General features: G+C 39.5%; 1 protein-coding gene across 5 annotated transcripts in view; it reads left to right on the top strand.

Annotated features, from left to right (window-relative positions):
- Window positions 1-14,316, top strand: part of MDM1 (Mdm1 nuclear protein) — a 36,321-nt gene extending 22,005 nt beyond the window's left edge. For 3 of the 5 annotated variants that reach the window (XM_075066284.1, XM_075066289.1, XM_075066291.1), the window contains 8 exons: window positions 2,225-2,263; window positions 2,651-2,826; window positions 4,502-4,786; window positions 6,202-6,350; window positions 6,445-6,569; window positions 9,159-9,408; window positions 11,322-11,390; window positions 13,194-14,316. In XM_075066284.1, coding sequence (XP_074922385.1) covers window positions 2,225-2,263; window positions 2,651-2,826; window positions 4,502-4,786; window positions 6,202-6,350; window positions 6,445-6,569; window positions 9,159-9,408; window positions 11,322-11,390; window positions 13,194-13,303 — 1,203 coding nt within the window. In that variant the 3' untranslated portion in view covers window positions 13,304-14,316. The remainder of the gene's footprint in view (window positions 1-2,224; window positions 2,264-2,650; window positions 2,827-4,501; window positions 4,787-6,201; window positions 6,351-6,444; window positions 6,570-9,158; window positions 9,409-11,321; window positions 11,391-13,193) is intronic. The other 2 variants (XM_032796535.2, XM_075066286.1) reach the window with 2 other exon arrangements.
- The last annotated feature ends 8,391 nt before the right edge of the window (window positions 14,317-22,707 follow it).

Raw genomic sequence — 22,707 nt, 5'->3', positions numbered from 1 at the left:
CCATATTAAATTGTTTGTTTAGAACTTATACTGTGTATGTGTGTGTATATATGTATGTGTGTGTGTGTGTGTGTGTGTGTATATATATATAAAATACAGTCTTTTGTCTGGTGAAAATTGTTTCCCTGTAACCTAAACCCCCCCATTTACATTAATTCCTATGGGGAAATTGGAATTGCTTAACATTGTTTTGCTTAAAGTCGCATTTTTCAGGAAGATAACTACAACATTAAATGAGGAGTTACTGTAACCGTAGCTACACTAGGGGGTCCTTGCCAGCACATACATGTCAGTTGGGGGTCACACATCATCATACCCTTCACCCCCATAGACAAAACCGTTTTTTCAGTCTTTAGTATCTTAAACGCCTGAAGCTGTTCTCTCATTTTGCAAAAGCATTCCCCAATGAGCTGAGACCACACAAACAATTTCAGCCCCAAAAGAGAGGTTCTAAAGCATGCGAAAACAAGGGTTATAACGAAAATCTCAGTATAACTTTAGCTATAATGATTGCTTCCAGGAAACTGTTCTAACATGTATTAGTAAGGGTTATTTTTCAGCAGTAGAATAGAAATCACTTTGAATCATCGCTTTAAAAAATTAATGTGAGGTAATTCATAATCACGGTAGGACTGTCTAGGGTCTGTGTCCTGCTGGGATAATGCTACCTCCTGGGTCATTGAAAGAGCTTGGTTTTCTTTGTACTTCACAATTCACTGGAGGCAGAGCATTCTCAGTATGCCTTTTCTCCCCCTGCAGAGTCCTATTGCTCTGAATTTATATTCTGACTGTTCTAGTTCAGTCTATCAACTATCATTAATTTTCATCCCTCTATTTAAACTGAATAATCTTACAAATTTCATTGTATTATCAAGCGTTCTGTAGTCTTAAATGACAAATTCTCAAAGAATAGTTTGGGTTTTTTTAAACTGAGAGGCCCAGTGAGCCAAAGTCTGCAGTTACATCGATGCAACCCGAGTGAATTTTCACTCCTCTGTGCAGTTGACTTCACTGTGATTATATGGGTACAACAGAAGACAGAATTGGGCCCCTTACAATAATTCTTTCAGCAGATTAATAGAGAAATCTAACATACGATTGAAGAGTAAATAAAAGAAACTAGTTGAGATTTAATACAAAAGCATACCTGCTCTCAGCCATTATATTATCATACTGGAGTGGTCCCCAACCTTTTTCGTCTGGAGACAACGAGCCACGGAGGACCATGGTGGTGGACAAGCATCCGCCGAAATGCTGCTGACAAGCGGCAACATCAATAGGCGTCACTGCCGAAATACTGCCGAAAATCAGTGGTATTTCGGTGGCGACGCCTCTGGATGACGCGGCATTTCGGCGGATGCTCGTTCTCTGGCCAGTACGTGGGCGCACTTAGACGCCCCAGGGACACCTGTCCTACTGCATTTCCATTAATCTTTTTCCTGAGCCAGTATCAGTATAGCAATAATATTGCTGCTGAGGGATCTTGTTTAATTCTTAAGAATATAAAAATATAACCAAGGGTTTTTTTATTAGCAAACAATATATGGGTGGAGGACAAGACTGGGTGTGTGTGTGATGTGGGAGCTCTCATAATCTAATTTCTTAATTTTGTGAAAATATTTTAGCAATAGAATTATGGCATTATCGTGACTAAAATTAAGGGGTTAAAATGTTTATATTTTAATTAAGACGAAAAATAATTTCTTACTGTTCTTAAAATGTATGTTTTCAATCTCATGCCTAGATGTTATAGTGACTGGTGTCTTAGCATGAACACTGTAGCTATTAATATTGATATTATAATAGCATCTAGAGGCCCCATGCAAAATCAGTTCCCCATTGTGCTAGGTTCTGTACAAACATATAGCAAGTGACTATTGCAGTGTTACAGAACTCACAGTCCAAGGTCTTCATCCTTCAAACACATTTGCATATGCTTAATTTTGTACATATGAGAAGGTCCATTGTCTTAAACATCCACCTTGAAGTATTCAGAAGTTACAGATTTAAAAGTGATCTGTTAGGCTCAGATGCTTAAATGTATCACTGCAAGAAATGCAAAGTATTGCTAAAACATAACAGATTACAACATTTTTGTACATAATCTCTAGGAGGCAGCATAGTGCTACAGTGACAGCTTTAGAATGGTTCATGGAGTAGTTATGTTAACATGTAATGTCGTAGAAAAGAAATATTAAGACTGTTTCTGTATTCCTCCCCCTAGGATTCTCAAAACATCCTAAATTACATGTGGTTTATGGAGGTTGGTTGCACTTAAGTTCTTGTTTTAATGCTTGGAACAATTTCATGATTTCTGAACATTGACGAAGAAATAGAATCCAGCACTAAACTTGTTCATAGATGCTGCATAATTTTTTCATGCTTATTGAATAAGTGATCGGTAACTATGCATTAGCTTGGCTGCTCAAACACATGCTTTCTAAATAAATATATTTGCTAGTTTGGCTTAACTTTTTGTTTTGTTGCTTTTATTGCACCTGGCAGTATTTTTGCTGTGACTGGTCCTGTACTGTGTGTAACATGCCTTTCTACTGTAATTAGTATTAGCTAGCTCAAATAATACTTCACAATAACTCCACTGAATTTTAAAATGGCAAACAAATGTACCCTGTGACATCTGTATATGCAGGTGAAGGAACTTCGAGAGAAAGCAGAGGCTTACAGGCAACGAGTACAGGGAACCCACTTCTCTCGGTATCATCTGAATCAGATTCTTTCAGATAACAACAGACTTTGGGACGTGTCCTCAAATTCCAGTTCCGAAGAAGCCATTAGTAACACCATCAGAGCGCTAGATCTAGCTGGGTAAGGTGCTTATTCTGGATGTGAAGGGAATGTAAAATTGTAGCTTTAAAAACCAAACTTTTTAAAAATTAAATTGAGTTTTAACACAACTTTAAGATCCCTAGTGTTTACTAGACTTTGCATAAATGTTTTTAAAGCAGATGGAAAGTCAAATACTTTTCTACTCAAATTTTATTATAATGTGTTGAGAACCCAAATATGAAATTTGACTACATTTACTGAAGGAACAAGGTAGGATACACTCCTCCGTAGCCTGATTCTCACTTGAAAAGAAGTCCTCACACACTACTGTATAGGTCCACCAGTGTTTTATTTGTCATCAGGGATGCTGGAATAATTTGTATAGTGGGGGTGCTGAGAGCCATTGAACCAAACCGTAAACCCTGTATATAATGGAAACCACGTCAAGCCAGGGGGTGCGGCAGCATCCCTACTTCCAGCAGCTATGTTTGTCATGTGCAGTTGTGTCTCTGCAGCTTAAGACGTTCCCCAAGCTTCACCCTTCTCTCTAGGTACAAGCTGGGGGTGGAGGATCTCTCTCTGTCTGAGATCCTGGGGTGCTTTGCCCTTCCTTTCCCCTCTCTTTTGCTGACTCCCTTTTAACCATCCTTATCTGATGAACTGAATTCTTTTGTTAACTGATTAATCTCCCAGTCCTTAATTAATTATCTCCTAATTTAGCAAATGCAGGGAAGTTTACAGAGTGGTGAGTTAGCTTTAGGCTACTCCCACTCCATCACAACCCTTCATTATGTAAATTTTGTCATGCCTACACACATTTGTATTGGTGTTTTTGTAGAAACAAATCAATAGGCTTGTGATTAGCAGATCTAGTCCCACTGCACTTCTGTTTCTAAAATCAAGAAAAAGCAATTATGTATTCTTGGTTTTTTGCTTCTGCCCTTTGGAGGCTATAAAGGTGGATGGAGCAGATACTAAATCTGTCATTTATTTTTAATAAGTTTTAGAGCTTTTTATTAATAATGTTGTATAGCTAATTATTCCTAAACCAAAAAAGCAGTTTGGTCACCTCACCTTAAATCTGATCGTTCAAAACATTGTGTGGAATACTATATATACAACCCTCTTTTTCCCAGGCAGTGTCTTAGAGGCACGGGGTTGGGGGGAGGAAGAATATTTGATCTATTTGTGTAATTGTAGCTATAATAAAAGCATGATGAAACTTAAGAGTATTTATTACATCATAATATCTGATGTCAAATACAAGGCCAGATTTTCAAAACTGGCTGGTTTTTGTGCAAAATGGATTCTTGTACACTAGTCTCATTTGCATGCACAAATGCCTGACTTCCGTGAACAATTTAAAGATTTTCAAAAGATGGAGCCATAAGATAGGCTCTAAAGTCTGTTTAACACCAGCCTAATTTTCAAAAGTGTTCAGCATCAAACAATTCCCATTGACTGAGGTCCACTAGGTGCTCAGCACGTCTGAAAATCAAGTAGGTGCTGAAGTATGGACTTAGAAGTCTACTGTAAGCTCCTTTTTTGAAATTAACTGATTAATCTGTATTCATTTTAATAACTAAACCCTTAATTGCTGACATGTTCTTGAATTGGATATATGCATTTTATGGAGACACATACATACGTAGTAAATTGGAAAAAAACCAAGTGAATATTTGGTGAATGAAACATCGTTTGCTTTGTTTTATAGAACTCCTGAGAAACAGATGTCTGCAAGCCAAAACGTGCTGCCGCAACCTGACTCAATAGAACAGTCCCAACAGAACAATACAGAGAAGTTAGGCATGTCAGATGCCTCCACTGTACCAGTCAGAAGACGTCTAGCTTGGGGTGAACAAGACAGTACTGAACAAGTGGATAATCAGCCACCAGGATTAGAGGAAGATGAAGAAAAAGAAAATAAACAGAAGTTAGCAAAGGCTCAGAAATTGGAAGAAAATGATAAGAATCCTACTGTGGACAATAAAATAAAAGGGTACATTTTAAAATGTCATTGTCTGTCTTCTTACTTTTCCATGCTTTATGGGGTGATTTAAAAAAAAACTAAACTTTACATGCTAGTGCACTTAACAGGTAATCAGCTAGGGCACTAGTTTGGCAAGAGTCTGTATGTTAATAATTAGCAACAAATAATTAGTCTTAAATTTCAAAATAAGAGAGGATTTGTTTCTTACACCAATTCCCTTCAGAGGCGAAGGGCAAAATGGAGGAAGAAATAGACCCTGAGCTGCTTCACAGATTTGGCTCAGTGAATGATTTCCATCAAATAAAATTAGATTTTAGTAATGCAAAACTTTTTTTTTAGAAGTACAATTTGTAGAAACTAAACTCAAAATACTATTTTGATTAATATGAGTAAATGTAATGCATAACATTTAAAATGTTAAAAGTTGTGTAGAAGGCCACTCAGAGTAGGCAAGTGATAGCACAACATGTAGCCATGTGGAAAATTAAAATTAGGCGTCTACTTCAGACTCAGTTTTGAAAGATTGGTAGGACTGAAAGGATAGTCTTATCTGTCACTGTTGAACGGACTGCATGATATAGTGCTTAAAAGTATATCTACACTGCAGATGGGAGAGTGCATCCCAGTGTGGGAAGACAGACATGCACTAGCTCCGCCTGAGCTAGTGCACTAAAATAGTAGGATGGCATGGCAGCACTGGTGGTGGCATAGGCTGGCAGCCAGAGTATGTACCCAGAGGATCAGGCAGGACTGTACTCAGATGCTAGCCCAATCCACTGCCCGTGTCGCTGCATCCACACTACTGTTTTTAGCTTGCTAGCTTGAGCAGAGTTAGTGTGTCTATCTATGTGCACTGGGAAGCACCCTCCCTAGCTGCTGTGTAGATATACCCTGTGACTTTTTCAACTAACTTGAACGGTGTTGATGGGCTTTGCAGGAAGCTGTGTCCAGATCTCCCTGGGTGTGGTTTCCTGGTACAGGAGAGAGGGCGGGAATGTATTGGTAACCTTGGAGTTCTGACAATGCCTGGGTGTAGGAAAAAAAGTAGGAAGATATTTAGAAATATCAAGGACTTATTTCTGAGTAGTGTTTGGCAGTTGGCTTGCCCATGCTTCCTCTAATTACAATTACAATTTACCATGCATGTTTTACAAACTCTGTTGGTAACACATGACATTCAGTCATATTTTCTATCTTAGAAAATACTTTTATGATCCTCCATCAATGTAGTATCTGACCCTCTGTGTCTTTAACATACTTATCCTCACAATACCCATGTGAGGTAAAGAGGTGCTGTTATCTCATTCTACAGACTGGGGACAGAGAGACTAAGTGACATGCCCAAGGTCACATGTGAAGTCTGTGGTAGAACAGGGACCGAGGCCAGAGCCCTAACCACTAGACCATCCTCCTCATTTTTGCAGAGAAAATGCCTCATTACTGAAGCCTTCAGCAGATAGGTCAGATTCTTCTTCAGTATCATCAGGAAAGCAGGGCAGGCTTTCTACTCCAAAGTTGAAAACACTTGGTGGAGCCCAAAGAACTCATCATGATCTTACCACGCCAACTGTCGGTAAAAATATTTAAAATGAAAAGCAACATTTTGAGGGAATTAATTTATTAAAAGCTTTTAATGTAACAAAATATTTTATCTTCTGTTACTCTAGGAGGTGCAGTTTTAGTGTCTCCATCTAAAATGAAGTCTTCGTCCCCACAGCAGAGAAAGAAAAAGTCTTTAGAAACACACTATTCTTCATCCAAACAAGTCTCAGGAGAAAGAAAATCCAGAGGGGTGAGACAAAGCAAGCATTTGTCAATATGCAGTATAGAAAAATATAGATAGGATATCCTTTTTATGTCAATTGGAATAATTGTTTTAAGCTTGTTTAAGGATTGGGATGTTCCAGTGTAAAATGTTCAATGTTATCTGTGATGGAGAGGCTGATAGCCACAGACGCCTACTTCCCCCTTCCCCATGAGTGCTCGACCGCCTGCCCTTCTGCCCCACTCCCCCCCTCAGCCTGCCTCCCATCCCCCTGCCCCACTCCCCCTCCTGCCCTTCTGCCCCTGTCGCTCCCCCGCCTGCCCTTCTGCCCCACCCCCACCCCACCTCTTTCCATCCCTGCCCTGCCCCCATTCTAACCTCTTCCCCAAAGTTCCTCCCCCAACCCCACCTCCTTCTTTCCCCTATTCCAACTCCTTCTCCAAATCCCCATCCCAGCCCTGCCTCTTCCCCGCCTCCTCCCCTGAGCGTGCTACGTTTCTGCTCCTCCCTCTCCCTCCCAAAGCGTGCTAACACTACCAGACAGCTGTTTAGCGGCGGCTGGGTGGGAAGCACTGGGAGGTAGGAGGAGTGGGGATGCAGTGCACTCAGGGGAGGGGGAGGAGGAGGAGGAGGAGGTGGGACGGGGGGCTGCCCGTGCACTTACTAATTTTCCCCCATGGAGTCGGCACCTATGCTGATAGTTATATATTTTTGTTAAGCAATGGAAACTGAAGGAGTATGGGAGGGAGTGCTGCATTATCTCCCATATATATTTCTGCTCTGAAGTGTGCAGAGTCCAGAGGAAAGACTGCTGCCAAGATCAGCTGACTTCCCTGCTACCCATATCCCAGCTCATTTCTGAAGTCATGCGGAGCTCCAAACTGCATGAGTTGGGTAGAGAAGTATGCCACATTGGGGTCTCTCTCCCCTTCCATTGTTTTTGGAATTTTCTGCTTCATTTTACTTCAGATATGATTTCTCTGTACATCCTAGCATAGGGGTCAAAAAAGATGCTAAGACAGTATTTAGTTTCACAGGTCTTCGTGGCTTATAGATTCTAAGGCCAGAAAGGACCACTATGATCATCTGATCTGGCCTCTTGCATAACAGGCCACAGAATTTTCCTGAATTAATTCCCATTTGAACTAGAGCATATCTTTTAGAGAAACATCCAATCTTGATTTAAAAACTGCCAGTGATGGAGAATCCACTACAACACTTGGCAAGTTTTTCCAAAGGTTAATTATCCTCTCTATTAAAAATGTACATTTTATTTCCAATCTGAGTTAATCTAGCTTCAATTTCTGAAAATTGGATATTGTCATACTTCTGTATTCTAGAGCCCATTATATTTTTGTTCCCCATGTAAGTACTTATAAACTCTGATAAATTCACCCCTTAGCTTTCTCCTTAAGCTAAATAGATTGGGCTCCTTGTGTTCCAAAAACCTTCACAGTCCTTAGTTGCATCACTTCACAACAATTGTGGTCTCAATTTCTAAATATGTATCGGATTTCACTGCAGATTTCTCCCAGTGTGGTAGAATCTATAGTAGAAGCAGGAACACTAGTTGAATTTTTTTTTTTAAATTCAGAGTTCAACTTTTGCCCTGGGTAATAAGCCTCAGGTCTGAAATGACAAGTCAGCTGTAATTATCCTATGTCTTCCACTTTCCTATTTGGCTACCCACTAAAATTTATTCATAATCATAATTCCTTCTATCTTTATATCCTTCACTGTTTCCCCTCATGGAAATAAAATATTGGTTGTTCCCTTTATTCAGGATTTTCCTCAGTATCTAATAGTTGGTATTTTAACAGTGCCACAAATATTATTGCGTCCTGTCTCCCTAGGATCCTGTCACTGTAGCAATGTTCCCGGCTTCCCAAGTGTTCAAACATCTTTTAGTTGCTGGCTGTCTTTTTAGTAGAGTTTTAAATCCTTTAGGGGTTTTGTGACTAAATTAATGTTGTTTTATTGTTATAAAAGAGTCAGCCTGCTTTTCAAAGTCCTACATAGGTTTTCAGTGTTAATAATACTGAGCAATTCATAAACATTAACCTTCACAAAGCTCCTCTGAGGTAACTGAGTATTAATCCCCATATTAATCTCATAGTCCCATTTTGCAGATGTGGAATCAAAACACAGAGGTTGTGACCATAAAGTTGTTGTTAGAGGTAGGATTAGAAATTCAGGAATCCAACTACCAGGCTTTTGCTCAGTCCGTTAGTTTATAGTGTCTCCATGTGTTGTGTGCTCCTGGAGATAGTCATGGAGGCTTGGAAGTGATTTATTTTCCAAAGGAAAGAATCTGACCTGGTATTCTATGTGAATGCACCCATGGCGTAATAGTGCAGGGCCAGATTAAATTGAGAAAGCAGTCTAATGCTTTTACACATATGTAAAGCCTTCTTTTGGTCATGTTTAGATTATCCCTCATAATGCGAGCTTTGCTTAACATTGTCCCAAAGCCTTAAGTCACTTGCCTAGCCTGGAAGCTCCAGCAAGACACAGCCAACACATACCAGCTGCATATGCCTCTGTACTTGGAGTTTGATGTAACTCAAACAAATTTATATGTATAAACTAATAGTAGTCTTTTCTATGGTATTTCAGTTTGAAGGGGAAGCAGAAGCTGTATCACTACTTGCCTCCCCAGCTGCTGGATTGAAAACGTTAGATCCTTTGCCTCTGCGGAAGGATTCTTGGCCCACTGTCAATGCTTCTGATGAAAGAGCTTCTCCCACTTCAGCACATCCAACTACAGTTCCTGTGCAGAAATCAGTCAAAAGTACTAGTCCCTCCTACTGGAGTCCATGCTGTCGCATTCAAGGGACTCTCAGGGATCCAGAGTTCCAGCATAATGGTTGTTTTTTTTTAAATAGGATTTTTCCATCCACTGAGTTTGTGTCGTAATTGCTATCTTGCAAATGTGCAGGGCCCAAAATTTTGTCACTTCAACAAAGAATGACTGCCTATTGCAGAGAAACTCTTTTCTACCAGAATGTTTCATCTTGCTAGAACTGTACTATTCTCCACCTTAATGAGATACTTTGAGTTACACTGTTATGGGGAGATCTGGCCTTTGTTCTATGCTTAGGTTCCAGTAACTGTCTGTCTAATAGAGCTTTCTTGATTTTAGTAAGGAATTACTAGATACCTCAAATAATTGGTTCTGTGTGAACAGTTTTGTTATCTCTTCTGTAGGCAGCAGGGGGAAAACCTAGTACATTTCCCTGTTGGGTTACTCACACAGATGAGTAATTGGACACCTCCACAGCAACATCATACCACTCTACAGTACACCCTGTGTAAGGAGAAGAGCAAGGACAGTAGGTTAGGTGTGGTACAACACTTATTTCCCCCTTTCACTATAGCTTTCGAAGGGGAATCAGCTGAAAAGCTGAGGCTGTGATGTTTGCATGCCCTTTTATGTGCAGTGGAGCATCCACCTTTGTAGGGCTGGGATGTTCAGGAGAGAGTTGCTGGCAGATGAAAATCTGTCGTCATAGTCCCATCTGTGAGGATGGCCCTGGCCTCTACAGGATCACCAGACATGTATGTGGATTTTGAGAGAACTGTAGGTTTTTGAGGACCCTTGTGTGTGGAGTGGGAGAGAAGGGGACAATCCAGCCTTCTCTGTCTTTAAAAGGTCTGTTGGAATCTCAGCAGCATTTTCTGGTCCCTGCGGCTGTGTCAACACTGCACAGTACGTCCATGCTCTGACTCACCTTTGAGCCTAAGCCACCCTTCCATCCTCACACAAATGTGTCTGAGTTAGGTCAGCAAGTACTCAGGACCCAGGTCCTAAGGCCCTGCTAGTATGGTGGGCCAGAGCCCCAGTGCCTGCTGTGACTTGGGTCCAATTCTTGTCGTGTTGCAGCATGGATGCAGTTGAAGCCAAAGACCAGAGTCAGAAGGTCTGCATACCGCAGTATGGATGTGTTAGGACAGCTGAGAGACCTGGGTCCAGGCTTACAATACAGTGTGGTCACTCAAGCACAGGATTGTAAACACCGAGTCCATAAGCCTGGGTCCCACAGACGCAGGTTTACAATGCATTGTACTCATACTCTGTGTGAACTCTTCATTAGAGGAGCAGTTTGGGCCAGAGTGGCTCAGAGTAGTTTTAAACAACAATAGTAACCATACTGTGGTGGCATCTATGTGATAAATAACAAAATTCCACAATCGCTTAGATGTCAAAGTGAAATTTATGTGCTTAAGTCCCAGTTCCACAAAACTTTAACCACATGCTCTTGAAAAGCACACAAGTAAGTCCTTGCATCTTCAGAGATGGATAAAAAAGGTAATCGTTCCATTTTACAATGGAGCAAGTGGTAAACAGGTTCAGTGAGTTGCCTAAATCCAGAGAAAAGTCACTGTTAAAGCTGGGATTAGAACTAGGGCCATATCCTACCTCCAAGTCCTAAGTGCAAACCATTAGATCTTACTTCACTGTGTAACTACAGTAACAGCCTCCAAAGATGCTGCCTTGAAAAGAATACAAGGCAATACATTTATTCCATCCTCATCTCAGCACCATTTTCAGGCTACCGTTATAAGAAACTTATTACAATCAGAGTTATTATAATGAGGATAAGTAAAGGAGTCTCAGTCCTGTAATTAGTAAGTATGCAGTATCCTAATTGCTAGTTACTTTTTAGAAGTAATGTTCTGAATAGTTTTTGACATGAAGTGTCATCTCATATAGACTTCTGATACAAAAACAGCTCTTTTTAATGGCATAAGAATAACCCCTGTGGCCTTTTCTTATAGGGAACATTGCGAGTCCAAAGATGAGCCATCTCCAGTTACCGCTGCAGGAAAGAAACTATAATGATGAAGGTATTTTTCATTCTGAAGTATTAAACAGTATGTATCATATGGATGAATTCTGATGTTGTCTGCACCTCAATGGGAGATGGATGTATATAGAACATAATGCAGCCATCCCATACGTAGGCCAGTAAAACCTTTATGCATACCCAGACCATCATATCATCAAAAGAAATCAAAATATTTTTCTCTGCCCAGTAATCTGAAAAGTTAAATACAAACCCTATAAATAAACCATGAAATGTCATTAAAAATGAAACAGATCATAGCTGTGGCTCAGTATGGCTAATATAAGTATTTGTTCCAAACTCAGATTTAACTACCCTCTCCACCTCCCACATTTTCACAAGCCTTTCTGCTTCAAGCCTTGACTACAAGCAAAGTGCAAAAGTACTATGCCTGAGGGTGCTCTGGTATTTTTAATCCAACTAGATAGAATATAGAAGTATTTGTAACCTTATTGGATATCCTATTCTCATGAGAATTTGAATACAGGCTCCATGTATTCTCCAAGGGAGCTTTCAAAATTGAGTGTCTGTGCCAGGAGACTGTCTCTCTGACCTGATGCACTGCTGTATATCCATAGTATCATTACAGATTTTGTCACTACTCTAACAAGATGGTCACTATCAGTAACAGTCTTATCAATTTTCCAGACAAGGAGACTAAATAGTATTGTGACTTTTCAGAAATCAAACAGAACTTGACATTATACCCTGCTGTGTTTTCTGTGAGTTTAAATAAGATTGTTTAACATTCAGTACCATCTCTGAAACTTGCCTTAAATCTTTGAAAGCCTTTGGTCCAAACATTCTTAAATAGATTCCTGAATTGCACATACAAAAAATTCCCCTTTATGAGCAAACTGCTAATTGTAGCTGTGTATACAAGTATAAGGCTGAGCTTTCAATCCATTTGTATACATAACAAATTTATACACTCAAAATACCTGTATTTGGGCACAGTTGAGTCTATTTATGACAGCTCATGCTTCGTCACTGGTTTTTAGTAGCAAAGATGCAGTCTGGTACAGCGCTGTTATCTAAAATGTGTGGTGAGGTTGTGGGATGCTGCAGAGTACCGTTGAATTTCATATGCTTTATGTAGATATATAGATGCTTTGCTGAGCAATAATCACTGCCCACACGCTTTCCAGCCAGCTGCAGTGACTAAAATAAAAAGAATTGCCCTGATCTTCAGCTACAACCAAGGAGCACACAATGCATCTCAAGGCTGGGGTGGGGGGGTACAAAGGAGCTTTAAGCTCCGCTTGTCCTTCCAGTTCTAGACTAGCGGTGCAGCAGCTGGTCCCCTGGAGTAACTGAGAGCAGCTTGAGGACAGCTCTAATTTACACTAGCTACCATAAGCGCCAATACAGCACCCAGGGATTACTAGAACACGTGAACTAAAACCACACCAAATATGCTGGGGAAGGGGAAAAAGCCTTGGAGTTACTATGCCAATTCTATACTACTGGAGGATCATTTTATGCTATACAGATTGGGTACAATGGTGCCAGTTTTCAAAGGAGACCTCACTGCCTGACTCCCACTGCATTTCATTGAGAATTGAGCACCTAACTTAAAAATCTCAGTCAGCATCCTTGTAGCTCTATAATTATCTTCCCCTGCAACAACAAAGCTAACAATAATTTAGAAGTTTGTATTTGATTTTGTAGCATCCATTGTCATAAGAGGTATACAATCTTTTGCATTTGAGAAGTCAGTCACAGCTATCTTAATTGTTTAAAATTTATGTCTCATCTGTGGATTTAGTTACAGATTTGTTTTCCTCGTTGCATGCACTCACAGATGACAGATTGTCCCAGATCTCTGCTCGCTCTGCAGCCTCTAGCTCACTAGCATCTCAGATTCTGGAACGAGCTCAGAAGAGGAAAGAGAATTTCTGGGGCAAGTCGTAGCGTGTTCCACCAGGGAGTCACTGTTTTGTACGATGATGTATCTTTATTGCACAGTTGTGTTCTTTTGATTTTTGGGAAATTTTGTATTTTCGGCCTTTCATATACTGGTAAGATGGCCTGATCCTGTACGATGTCAAGCATTTGACACTTCTGTTGAAAGAGATGGGAGCTGTGGGTAGACAGTATCTACTATTTTACAGTAGCTTGCTTTTCATCTTTCAGTTATGGTATCTTTTGAAATTGACAGTAATTATTTTTATACAACATGTATATAATTTCTAAAGATGTTTTACTACAAGAATATAGTACACCAAGAACAGTATTCTGGGATGATACCATCATTTACCTAATACCAGACATTTGATTTCAAGCATGGCTGAGTTAGGAGACTCATAATGTAGCAACTATGTTAGGTGTTTGTTCATATTCCTGTGTGAATTCTGAATATGTACAGGACTGTGTTGTCATGAAGTCATTTAGCAGTATCTGACCCTACTACCCAAAACCCACATTTAATATTTCAACAAATGGGATGTGATATTTGCAACAAGTGTTGAGGTTTTGGTTAGGACTCCAGATTGTTCTAGTTAAAAAATAAACAATTAAAAAAAAACCCCACACTTGTTTCTTGTCTAGAAGACTTTGACAGCTGTACTGTTCTCAAGACCAGCTTCTAATGTTGGTTTTAGATACTAGGGGGTAAACCTTCATTTCAGACACAGGTATTTAATTACCCTCTCGTATTCCTCAATTACCTCATCATACTCCTCTTCTAGTTGTCTGTTTCTGGGTGAATGAACTACTGTAATGATGGTCACAGCTAAAATTGATTGTGATTTATGCTGATGGCCTTTTTCTTTTTAATTGACAAAAGCAAGTTACATGAAGTAGATGAAAATAATTGCTTAACCATTTAAAAAAAAAGTTAATGTTTGCTGTTTTTAAAAATATTTGTACAATGAAGAATTTGAATTTTGTATACATTTAAAAATAATAAAAAAAAAATCAAGTTTTCCTTGTTTCCATTCAGCTTATTATGCCCAACATAGGCAGTAGTTTTCCAGAAGGCCATTAAGAGTCAGTCTCAGTGGACCTGTCTTTTCCAACAGACAGAGGCAGCTGTTCAGACAATCTCTGTGGCCTTCTGGAGGCAAGCTGTTGCCCTGGAAGAATCCAGAACTTTATAAAAACTCAGTTACTCATGCACTATAGACAAGTTGACATTTGGAATCATGATTAACTTGATCTAGAACCAAAGACAATAGTCCAAGTTGAAAGACCGAGGCTCTCTCTGAACTGGACCCTTACAAACCAGCTTGCTACTCTATGTTGGTAGCAGGAATGAGCTCCTACCACTATTAACAAGATGTAAGAAACTTTTATACAACTGTTAACCCCAGAAGGGGAAGTTGTCTTAAAAAAAAAAAAAGTCCTCAGCTGAAGGAGTTCCTTTAGAAAGGTTTACCCTTTCCTATCAAGCTCTTCATGCCCATTACAAGAGGACTCGGATGCCATTTAAAATAGGGTTGGTTGAAAATGTTCAAGAGTGTTTGATAGAAAAAACAGGGTTTTGATGAAGCAACTTTATAAAAACAAAAGTTTTCCACCCAATCTTTCCATTTTCTGCCGAAATGGAATGGCTGGAATCAGAAATACTTATTTGGAAATAGTGCTGTGATGCCTTATGGCTAGGGCCCTATTAAATTCTCAGTCCATTTTGGTTATTTTCGCGGTCACAGGATTTAAAAAATCATACATTTCATTATTTCAGATATTTAAATCTGAAATTTCACAGTGTTGTATCTGTAGGGGTCCTGACCCAAAATGGGGTTGTGGGGTGTGTCACCATGCTTCTGTGGGTCACAACTTAGGACAAGCTACTGGGGAAAAGGGCAGACACACCACACTACTGGTGGTTATTCTTCCATGAGATATACCAAACCTGCAACAAAAGTAAACTTCTGTCTCACCACACTGGCTAACAAAAAGTCAGAAAGGCAGCCTCCATCGTTATTCCAGTCCTGGATTCAACACAAGACTTCATGATGAGTGGTTATTTAAAACCAATTTCATCAAACAAAAGGTTCTTTTGATCCCAAAGGACCAGCCATGCACCCATGTCAATATATAACTCAGATCTTATCCAATAATCACGCCATTGCCAATCATATAATATCTAAAATGTAAAGGTTTATTTATAAAAAGAAGGAAAGGTGTGAATTAAAATTAGTTAAAGGAATCAAATACACAATAATTATGATGTTCTTGGTTCAGGCTTGTAGCAGTGATGGAATAAACTGCTGGCTTGTTAAGTCTCTGGTTGCTTCCAAATCATTGGAAGGCCCTCAGTCCCTTGGTTAGAATGCCCCCATTAGTATAAGTTCATAGTCCAGAGGTTTGGGCAGGAAAGAGGCAAAATGGAGCCGAACCTTTTATAGCTTCTGTCAGGTGAAGGGAATCCCATTTTTCTCACTGTGGAAAATTACAGGTAACAAGATGGTGTTTGGAGTCACATGGGCAAGTCACATGTCCATGCATGATTTTACTTAGTCATAGCAGAGGCCATCACAGGAAAGTCCACTAAGTGTAGATAGGAGTCTTCCATGGTCCATTGTGAGTTAAGTGTTCCTTGATGAGCCATTTAGCTTGAATAGTCCATCCCAGATGTACCACAGGAGCAATCATTTGAAATACAGGTACATAGTTAATATTCATAACTTCAGATACAAAAATGATACATGCATACAAATAGCATAATCATATTCAGCAAATCATACCTTTCCATTGACCCCTTACTTGACAACCTCTGTACAAGATTTGTTGCAATTATATAAGAGTGGTAGCAACAATGATCTACCTGGTCATATTTTATCAAATAACATCATGGGGTGGGGGTCGCAAGGTTATTGTAGGGAGGTTGCAGAATTGCCACCCTTACTTCTGCGCTGCTGGCAGCGGCACTACCTTCAGAGCTGGGTGGTTGGAGAGCGGCAGCTGCTGGCCGGGAGCCCAGCTCTGAAGGCAGTGCTGTCGCCAGCGACAGCGCAGCAGTAAGGATGGCATGGTTTGGTATTGCCACCCTTAGTTCTGTGCAGCTGCCTTCAGAGTGGGCACCTGGCCAGCAGACGCCTCTCTCTGGCCACCCAGTTCTGAAGGCAGCACAGAAGTAAGGGTGGCAATACTGTGACCCCGCTGCCACCCTTTTTTGGATCAGGACCCCCAATTTGAGAAACGCTGGTCTCCCCCTGTGAAATTTGTATAATATAGGGTAGAAGCACACAAAAGACCAATTTTATGGAAGAGACCAGATTTCACGGTCCATGATGTGTTTTTCACGACCGTGAATTTGGTAGTGCTCTACTTATGAGAGTTATAGTTTGGTGGCCTCATTTATGCTAATCTTTGGCCTGAGTTTCCTATCTGGATTATGGTGACCCATGATGGATGCACCATGGCCAAGGACTCCCATGATGCACTGCTTCCTCTCTCCAAAAGGGGAGATCCTGGTGTTTCATGGGAGATGGAGTCAGGCCCAGCCTACGGAAGAGGCTCGAACACTCGTGAGATACTGTGGCAGCATCTCCAAATCAAAATGTTTATACTTTTTGCCAAAAATTTTCTGTTGTCAAATTGCCACTGGGAAAATAAAAATCAGATTTCTATGGAAAATTTAGACAAGATGAATTTGTCAGAATTTTCCACAAGTTTTTTTTGTCCAACTTTGAAGCTTTTGGGAGATTATTTTTTATGCTTTTCAAGGCAGCCACAGAAAGCTCAGTGCACATTTTCATTCAGTAGTACTGTTCAGATACCACATTAGCAATGCAGGTTTTTTGCCTTCAGTTAACTCTCAAACTCATTGTTAAACAATGTCCCTCCTGTTTTGAAGCAGGCTGGATATTGAGACGTCTCCCAAGATCCATTGTTAGCTAAGTACGCCCAGTTACTTGAATAACCCCTTCACACTATGTTGACCAAATCTGTCTTATGTGCTTCCTACAGAAAACACTTTAAATACAAGCATAGAGCCCACACTCATAACTTCAGATATAAAAATGATACATGCTTACAAGTAGGATGAATACATTCAGTAGAACATAACCTTTGCAAAGATATGTTACATGGCATATCTAGCATAAAACATTCCAGTTATGTCATATTTACACTCAAGCATATTTCTATAAACCATTATGGGGTGCAAAGTCACAAAGTGTTTCAGTAGAAGTGACCTAAATTAGCATCCTGAATCCATGCAATTATTCTAATCTTTACAGAAATGAGTCTCAGGACCAGAAGACAAGGACTATGCAGAAGTCTAACATTTTGTAACACAGTACAATCTACTACATGCAGCTAATGCTTTGCTCTTCAACGTATCTAATGAGGAAAGCACTATTTCAAATTAAGGCTGTCAATTAATCGCAGTTAACTTATGCAATTAACTCAAAAAAATTAATCACAATTAAAAAAATTAATAGTGATGAGTCGCACTTTTAATCATACTGTTAAACAATAGAATACCAATTTAAATTAATTAAATATTTTTGGATTGTTTTCTACATTTTCAGATACATTGATTTCAATTACAACACAGAATACTAAGTGTACAATGCTCACCCTATATTATTTTTATTACAAATATTTGCACTGAAAAAATGATAAAGAAATAATATTTTTCAATTCACCTCATACAAGTACAGAAGTGCAATCTCTTTATCATAAAAGTTCAACTTTCAAAAGTAGATTTTTGTTATACAACTGCACTTAAAAAAAAAATTAAAACTTTAGAGCTTACAAGTCCACTCAGTCCTACTTCTTGTTCAGCTAATTGCTAAAACAAACAAGTTTGTTTACATTTATGGTACATAATGCTGCCCATTTCTTATTTACAATGTCACCTAAAAGTGAGAACAGCTGTTTGCATTGCACTTTTGTAGCCGGCATTGCCATGTGCCAGTTATACTAAACATTCGTATACCCCTTCATGCTTTGGCCACTATTCCAGAGGACATGCTCCCGTGCTGATGATGCTTGTAAAAGAAAAAAAGAAAAAAAAAGAGTTAATTAAATTTGACTTAACTTCTTGGGGGAGACTTGTATGTCTCCTGCTCTGTTTTACCCTCATTTTGCCATATATTTCATGTAACAGCAGTCTCAGATGATGACCCAGCACACGTTCGTTTTAAGAACACTTTCACTGCAGATTTGCCAAAACACAAAGAAGGTACCAATGTGAGATTTCTAAAGATAGTTACAGCACTCAACTCAAGGTTAAAGAATCTGAAGAGCCTTCCAAAATCTGAGAGGGATGAGGTGTGAGCATGCTTTCAAAAGTCTTAAAAGAGCAACACTCAGTGCGGAAACTACAGAACTGAACCACCAAAAAAGAAAACCTTCTGCTGGTGGCATCTGACGCACATGATGCAAATGAATATGCATTGGTTCACACTGCTTTGGATAATTATTGAGCAGAACCCGTCATCAGCATGGATGCATGTCCTCTAGAATGGCGACTGACACACAAAGGGACATATGAATCTTTGCTGCATCTGGCACATGAATATCTTGCAACGCCAGCTACAACAGTGCCATGCAAACAGGTGTTGTCACTTTCAGGTGACATTGTAAACAAGAAGCGGGGGGCAGCATTATCTCCTGCAAATGTAAACAAACTTGTTTGTCTGAGTGATTGGCTGAACAGGAAGTAGGATGGAGTGGACTTGTAGGCTGTAAAGTTTTACACTGTTTTATTTTTGAGTGCAGTTATTTTTTTGTACATAATTCTACACTTGTAAGTTCAACTTTCGCGATAAAGAGATTGCACTACATTATTTGTATTAGGTGAACTGAAAAATACTATTTCTTTGTAATAAAAATAATACAAAGTGAGCCCTGTACACTTTATATTGTGTATTTCAATTGAAATAAATATATTTGAAAATGTAGAAAACATCCAAAAATATTTAAATAAGCGGTATTCTATTATTCTTTAACAGTGTAATTAATTGCGATTATTTTTTTAATTGCTAGACCATCCTATTTCAAATGGCTTCTATTAAAATAAAAGCATAAAATAAAGTGTGCAAGGTATGGCAGCTGTTGAGAAAGCTAGGAAAAGTTTCCTTTGGCAGCTTTGAGACAGTTGCTACTAAGGACATAGTAGATGTACTACATATATCCAAGCTTTCTGGCTCTGAATCTAATAGATTAGCCAATTTAGAAAAGAGGATTATTTGGAGTTTCAAATTAAATATTTATAAACGTAGAAGACACAAGTTCTCTAAATATTTTGATATTAACTACTACTTGGTTAAATGTAAGTCTATAGTAATGTGAGTAAAAGCCTACATACCATAGGTGAATCTCAGGCTCACTAATGTAATAAAGGATTAGCCCTACTTGCTCTATACTTAAATTTTGCTGGTAGAGTGATGTTGGTTAGGATTGTGGGGAAAAAAAACCCATTCCCCTCTAATGGGCATAGCTATGCCAGCAAAAAACCCTAATGCAGTCGTTTTGCCAGTAGAGCTTATTTTGTTTGAGGGGAATTGATATCAGCTACACTGGCAAAAGGATTCTTCAGTTGGCATAAGCCGTCTCTCGAATAGGAGGGTTTGCTTGTGTAGCTATATAGCTATACTGGCAAGCCCCTTCTCATGGAGATATGGCCTTAGATGGGAAAAAAGACAATAGCTGAAGTGGTCTTGTATCACGTCACTATTCAGATCCTCCAGAGACTGATAAATCCTCCAGCAGTGTGTGTGAAGGACTTAATACCCTAAATATTTCTATTTTAAGTTTATTTACATTAAATAGAAGTAATTGACAAGGTATTTTTTTGTTTTTCAGTTTACCTTTTGGCTCATTTTTTTAATCACACACAGCCACTGGGAGTTTGGGTCTTCACTTTACTCTTTATTTCAAGCTGTTTACATCTGTTGTATTCCATTCTAGTTCTCTGAAGATGACTAACAATGCCCTCTCAATGACTAAATAACCATGTTTGTTGGTTATGTTTCAACTGCACCTTTTCCTCTAAGGTCAGATGTACATGCTGTGTGTGTGTGTGTGTGTGTGTTTTTAATTACTATTGCTGCAGATACCTTGGATGATTATGCAATAAGACCTAGTCTACTAGATAAATTGAAAGGGGGTAATATTAAGGCAGCATTGAACTTCAGATTTTAATACAGCTTTGAAAAATTCTAAGCCCATTAGCAGTGGGGTTTTTGCATATGTCAGTAATTCCACTTTGCCAAGTCACTGAGTCACTGTCTTGCAGTCTGAGCAACCACTACCACCACACAACAGGAAATACAGAAATTTCAGTACACCTGACCTAACTTCTCAAGAGTTGTATATATGTAGGTCACTAAGTAGATCAGTGGTATCTCATAATTAGCATGATATAGCTTGGTTTTAATTTCCAAAAATCAAAGGAATCATACATATGGTGGAATAGCCGATAATGGTTTAGAACTTATTTACCATAAAATTGTGAACAGGTGAAATGAGATTCTGCTTTCTGTTTGTAAACTTGTACTTCTTCGGAGGGATGGCGCCTACCACAGCAGATCTGATTAATAACTCTTATTTATGCACTACTGATGTACAACAATACATCTATGGATGATTACTATTACTAGACACTGGGCTAGCCTCCTGCCTATTGTAGCGCTGTTGAAATAAACTGAGTCCAATGTTGTTTGCAAATTGTGTTGAATCTTCTTGTCACTACAATGGAAGTTATAATCACATCTAGCAGAATAATACTTGTAGCACCCATATATTGATACATAAAGCTGGCTCAGTAGGGGGTTTGATTGAGACCACATTCATCTCAGTTATTTTGGTAGAAGAATAAGAATATGTAAAAAAACAGCCACGCAAAGTTATTTAAAGTTTAGGCCACAATTAGCTAATAGTTCCTTCTCTATTCAGTTTCCTTATTATTAAAAAAGCATCACAGCATGACCCTTTCAAGAACAAAACCTTTAGATTATAATATTTAAGTAGCATCTCTTATTTAATGTACCATAACTGCACCAATTTAAAGTCAAAGACAACTCAACTTGTAGAAGAACCTCAGTAGTACAAGAGAAACTAGAAGTGTTATAACCATGGGAAATGGGTGAAACTCATGTCCCTCATGCAATGCCAGAGTACATAGGCTTTGTGCCAAGGACCAGCCCATGAACTGGGGAGGACCGAATCTCCCTAACCTATACCTAGTCAACTATAAGACAATTCCTGCGGGACCTTCCTGATGGTGTGCATAATGGATGTATATCAAAGCAGCGTTGGTTGTTTACCTGTGGGTTGATTGAAAAGCAAGGAGGAAGATTTGTGGCTTTAGGGGCAGAAGTGATGTAAACTGCCAGTCCTCCCCAAAAACAATATATGGGTTAGTAAGTCATTGTCGAGAATGTAAAACCACGGTAGTTTCCCGGTGAATTAGGGAAACCACATACGTAATTACACCTAAAGGGTTATCATTGGGGGTCAGTCATGGGGGACACTGCTATTTTCTGAGACGTCACTGGAAAAAATGATGTTAAGGATATGGAAGCTCATCGTGTGCAGTTTTAATATAATTAGTTGGGCTGATTTTTCAAAAAAACGTTATGAAGAACTTTTTTCTGAGGATAAGTTTTTGTTTTTTTTTGCAGTTTAAATGGAGTTACCATGGATCCACTTACTTGATTTAGACACTGTTATGGGAGCACCCGCCTGGCAGCCCAGTGAAGCATCACCATTACATTTCTGCCTCAGTTTCCCCTAATGGACTTTCAGTAAGCACACAAAGGCTTATGTCTATGTGCAGTGCCAGTTCATGGGTCTACTTACTTTAACTAAAAAAAATGAAGCTTTATACAAATAAGCCTCACCCCAGCATCTCAAGCAGGAGGAGGAGGGGACTGAGTTACCCTTAGTCCAGCAACCCCACTTATGTCCAAGTCCCTTTAACAGTGAAGCCTTCTTGACCTGGAACCTTTTTCTGGAGCCAGGGCCTCTTGTTATCAGCTGGGGAAGTGTATCGCCTCATGGATCTAGGTGCTTATAGAGGGGAAACTGTGACAACCCTTCCTCAGAACAGCACATACTCCCTCTGATCTGGGGACTCTGGTGCTACCTAGTGAAGTCCTTCTATGGGGGGCACATTCTGGTCAGACTAGGCCTTAGTAGCTCATCCCATTCAAACCTTTCCCATCACAGAGCATTCTTCTTAGTTTCCTCTCCTGGTGAGCCCCCTTCACATGGTTCCTCCTAAGAAGCCGTCCCCTTGGAACACTCTCACACAGGGGGCTGTTCCTTTCCTTACATCAAGCCCAGGGACTTCCCTGCCTAATTAACTGCCTTCCAGTTACTCAGTAAGTTAATTAATCCCATCTGAATCTGAGTTG

The sequence above is a fragment of the Chelonoidis abingdonii genome, chromosome 1, assembly GCF_003597395.2.
Source record: "Chelonoidis abingdonii isolate Lonesome George chromosome 1, CheloAbing_2.0, whole genome shotgun sequence".
In the NCBI taxonomy this organism is placed as follows: Eukaryota; Metazoa; Chordata; order Testudines; family Testudinidae; genus Chelonoidis; species Chelonoidis abingdonii.
The sequence above is the reverse complement of the archived record's forward strand: the minus strand, read 5'-3'. Positions and strand labels throughout refer to the sequence as shown.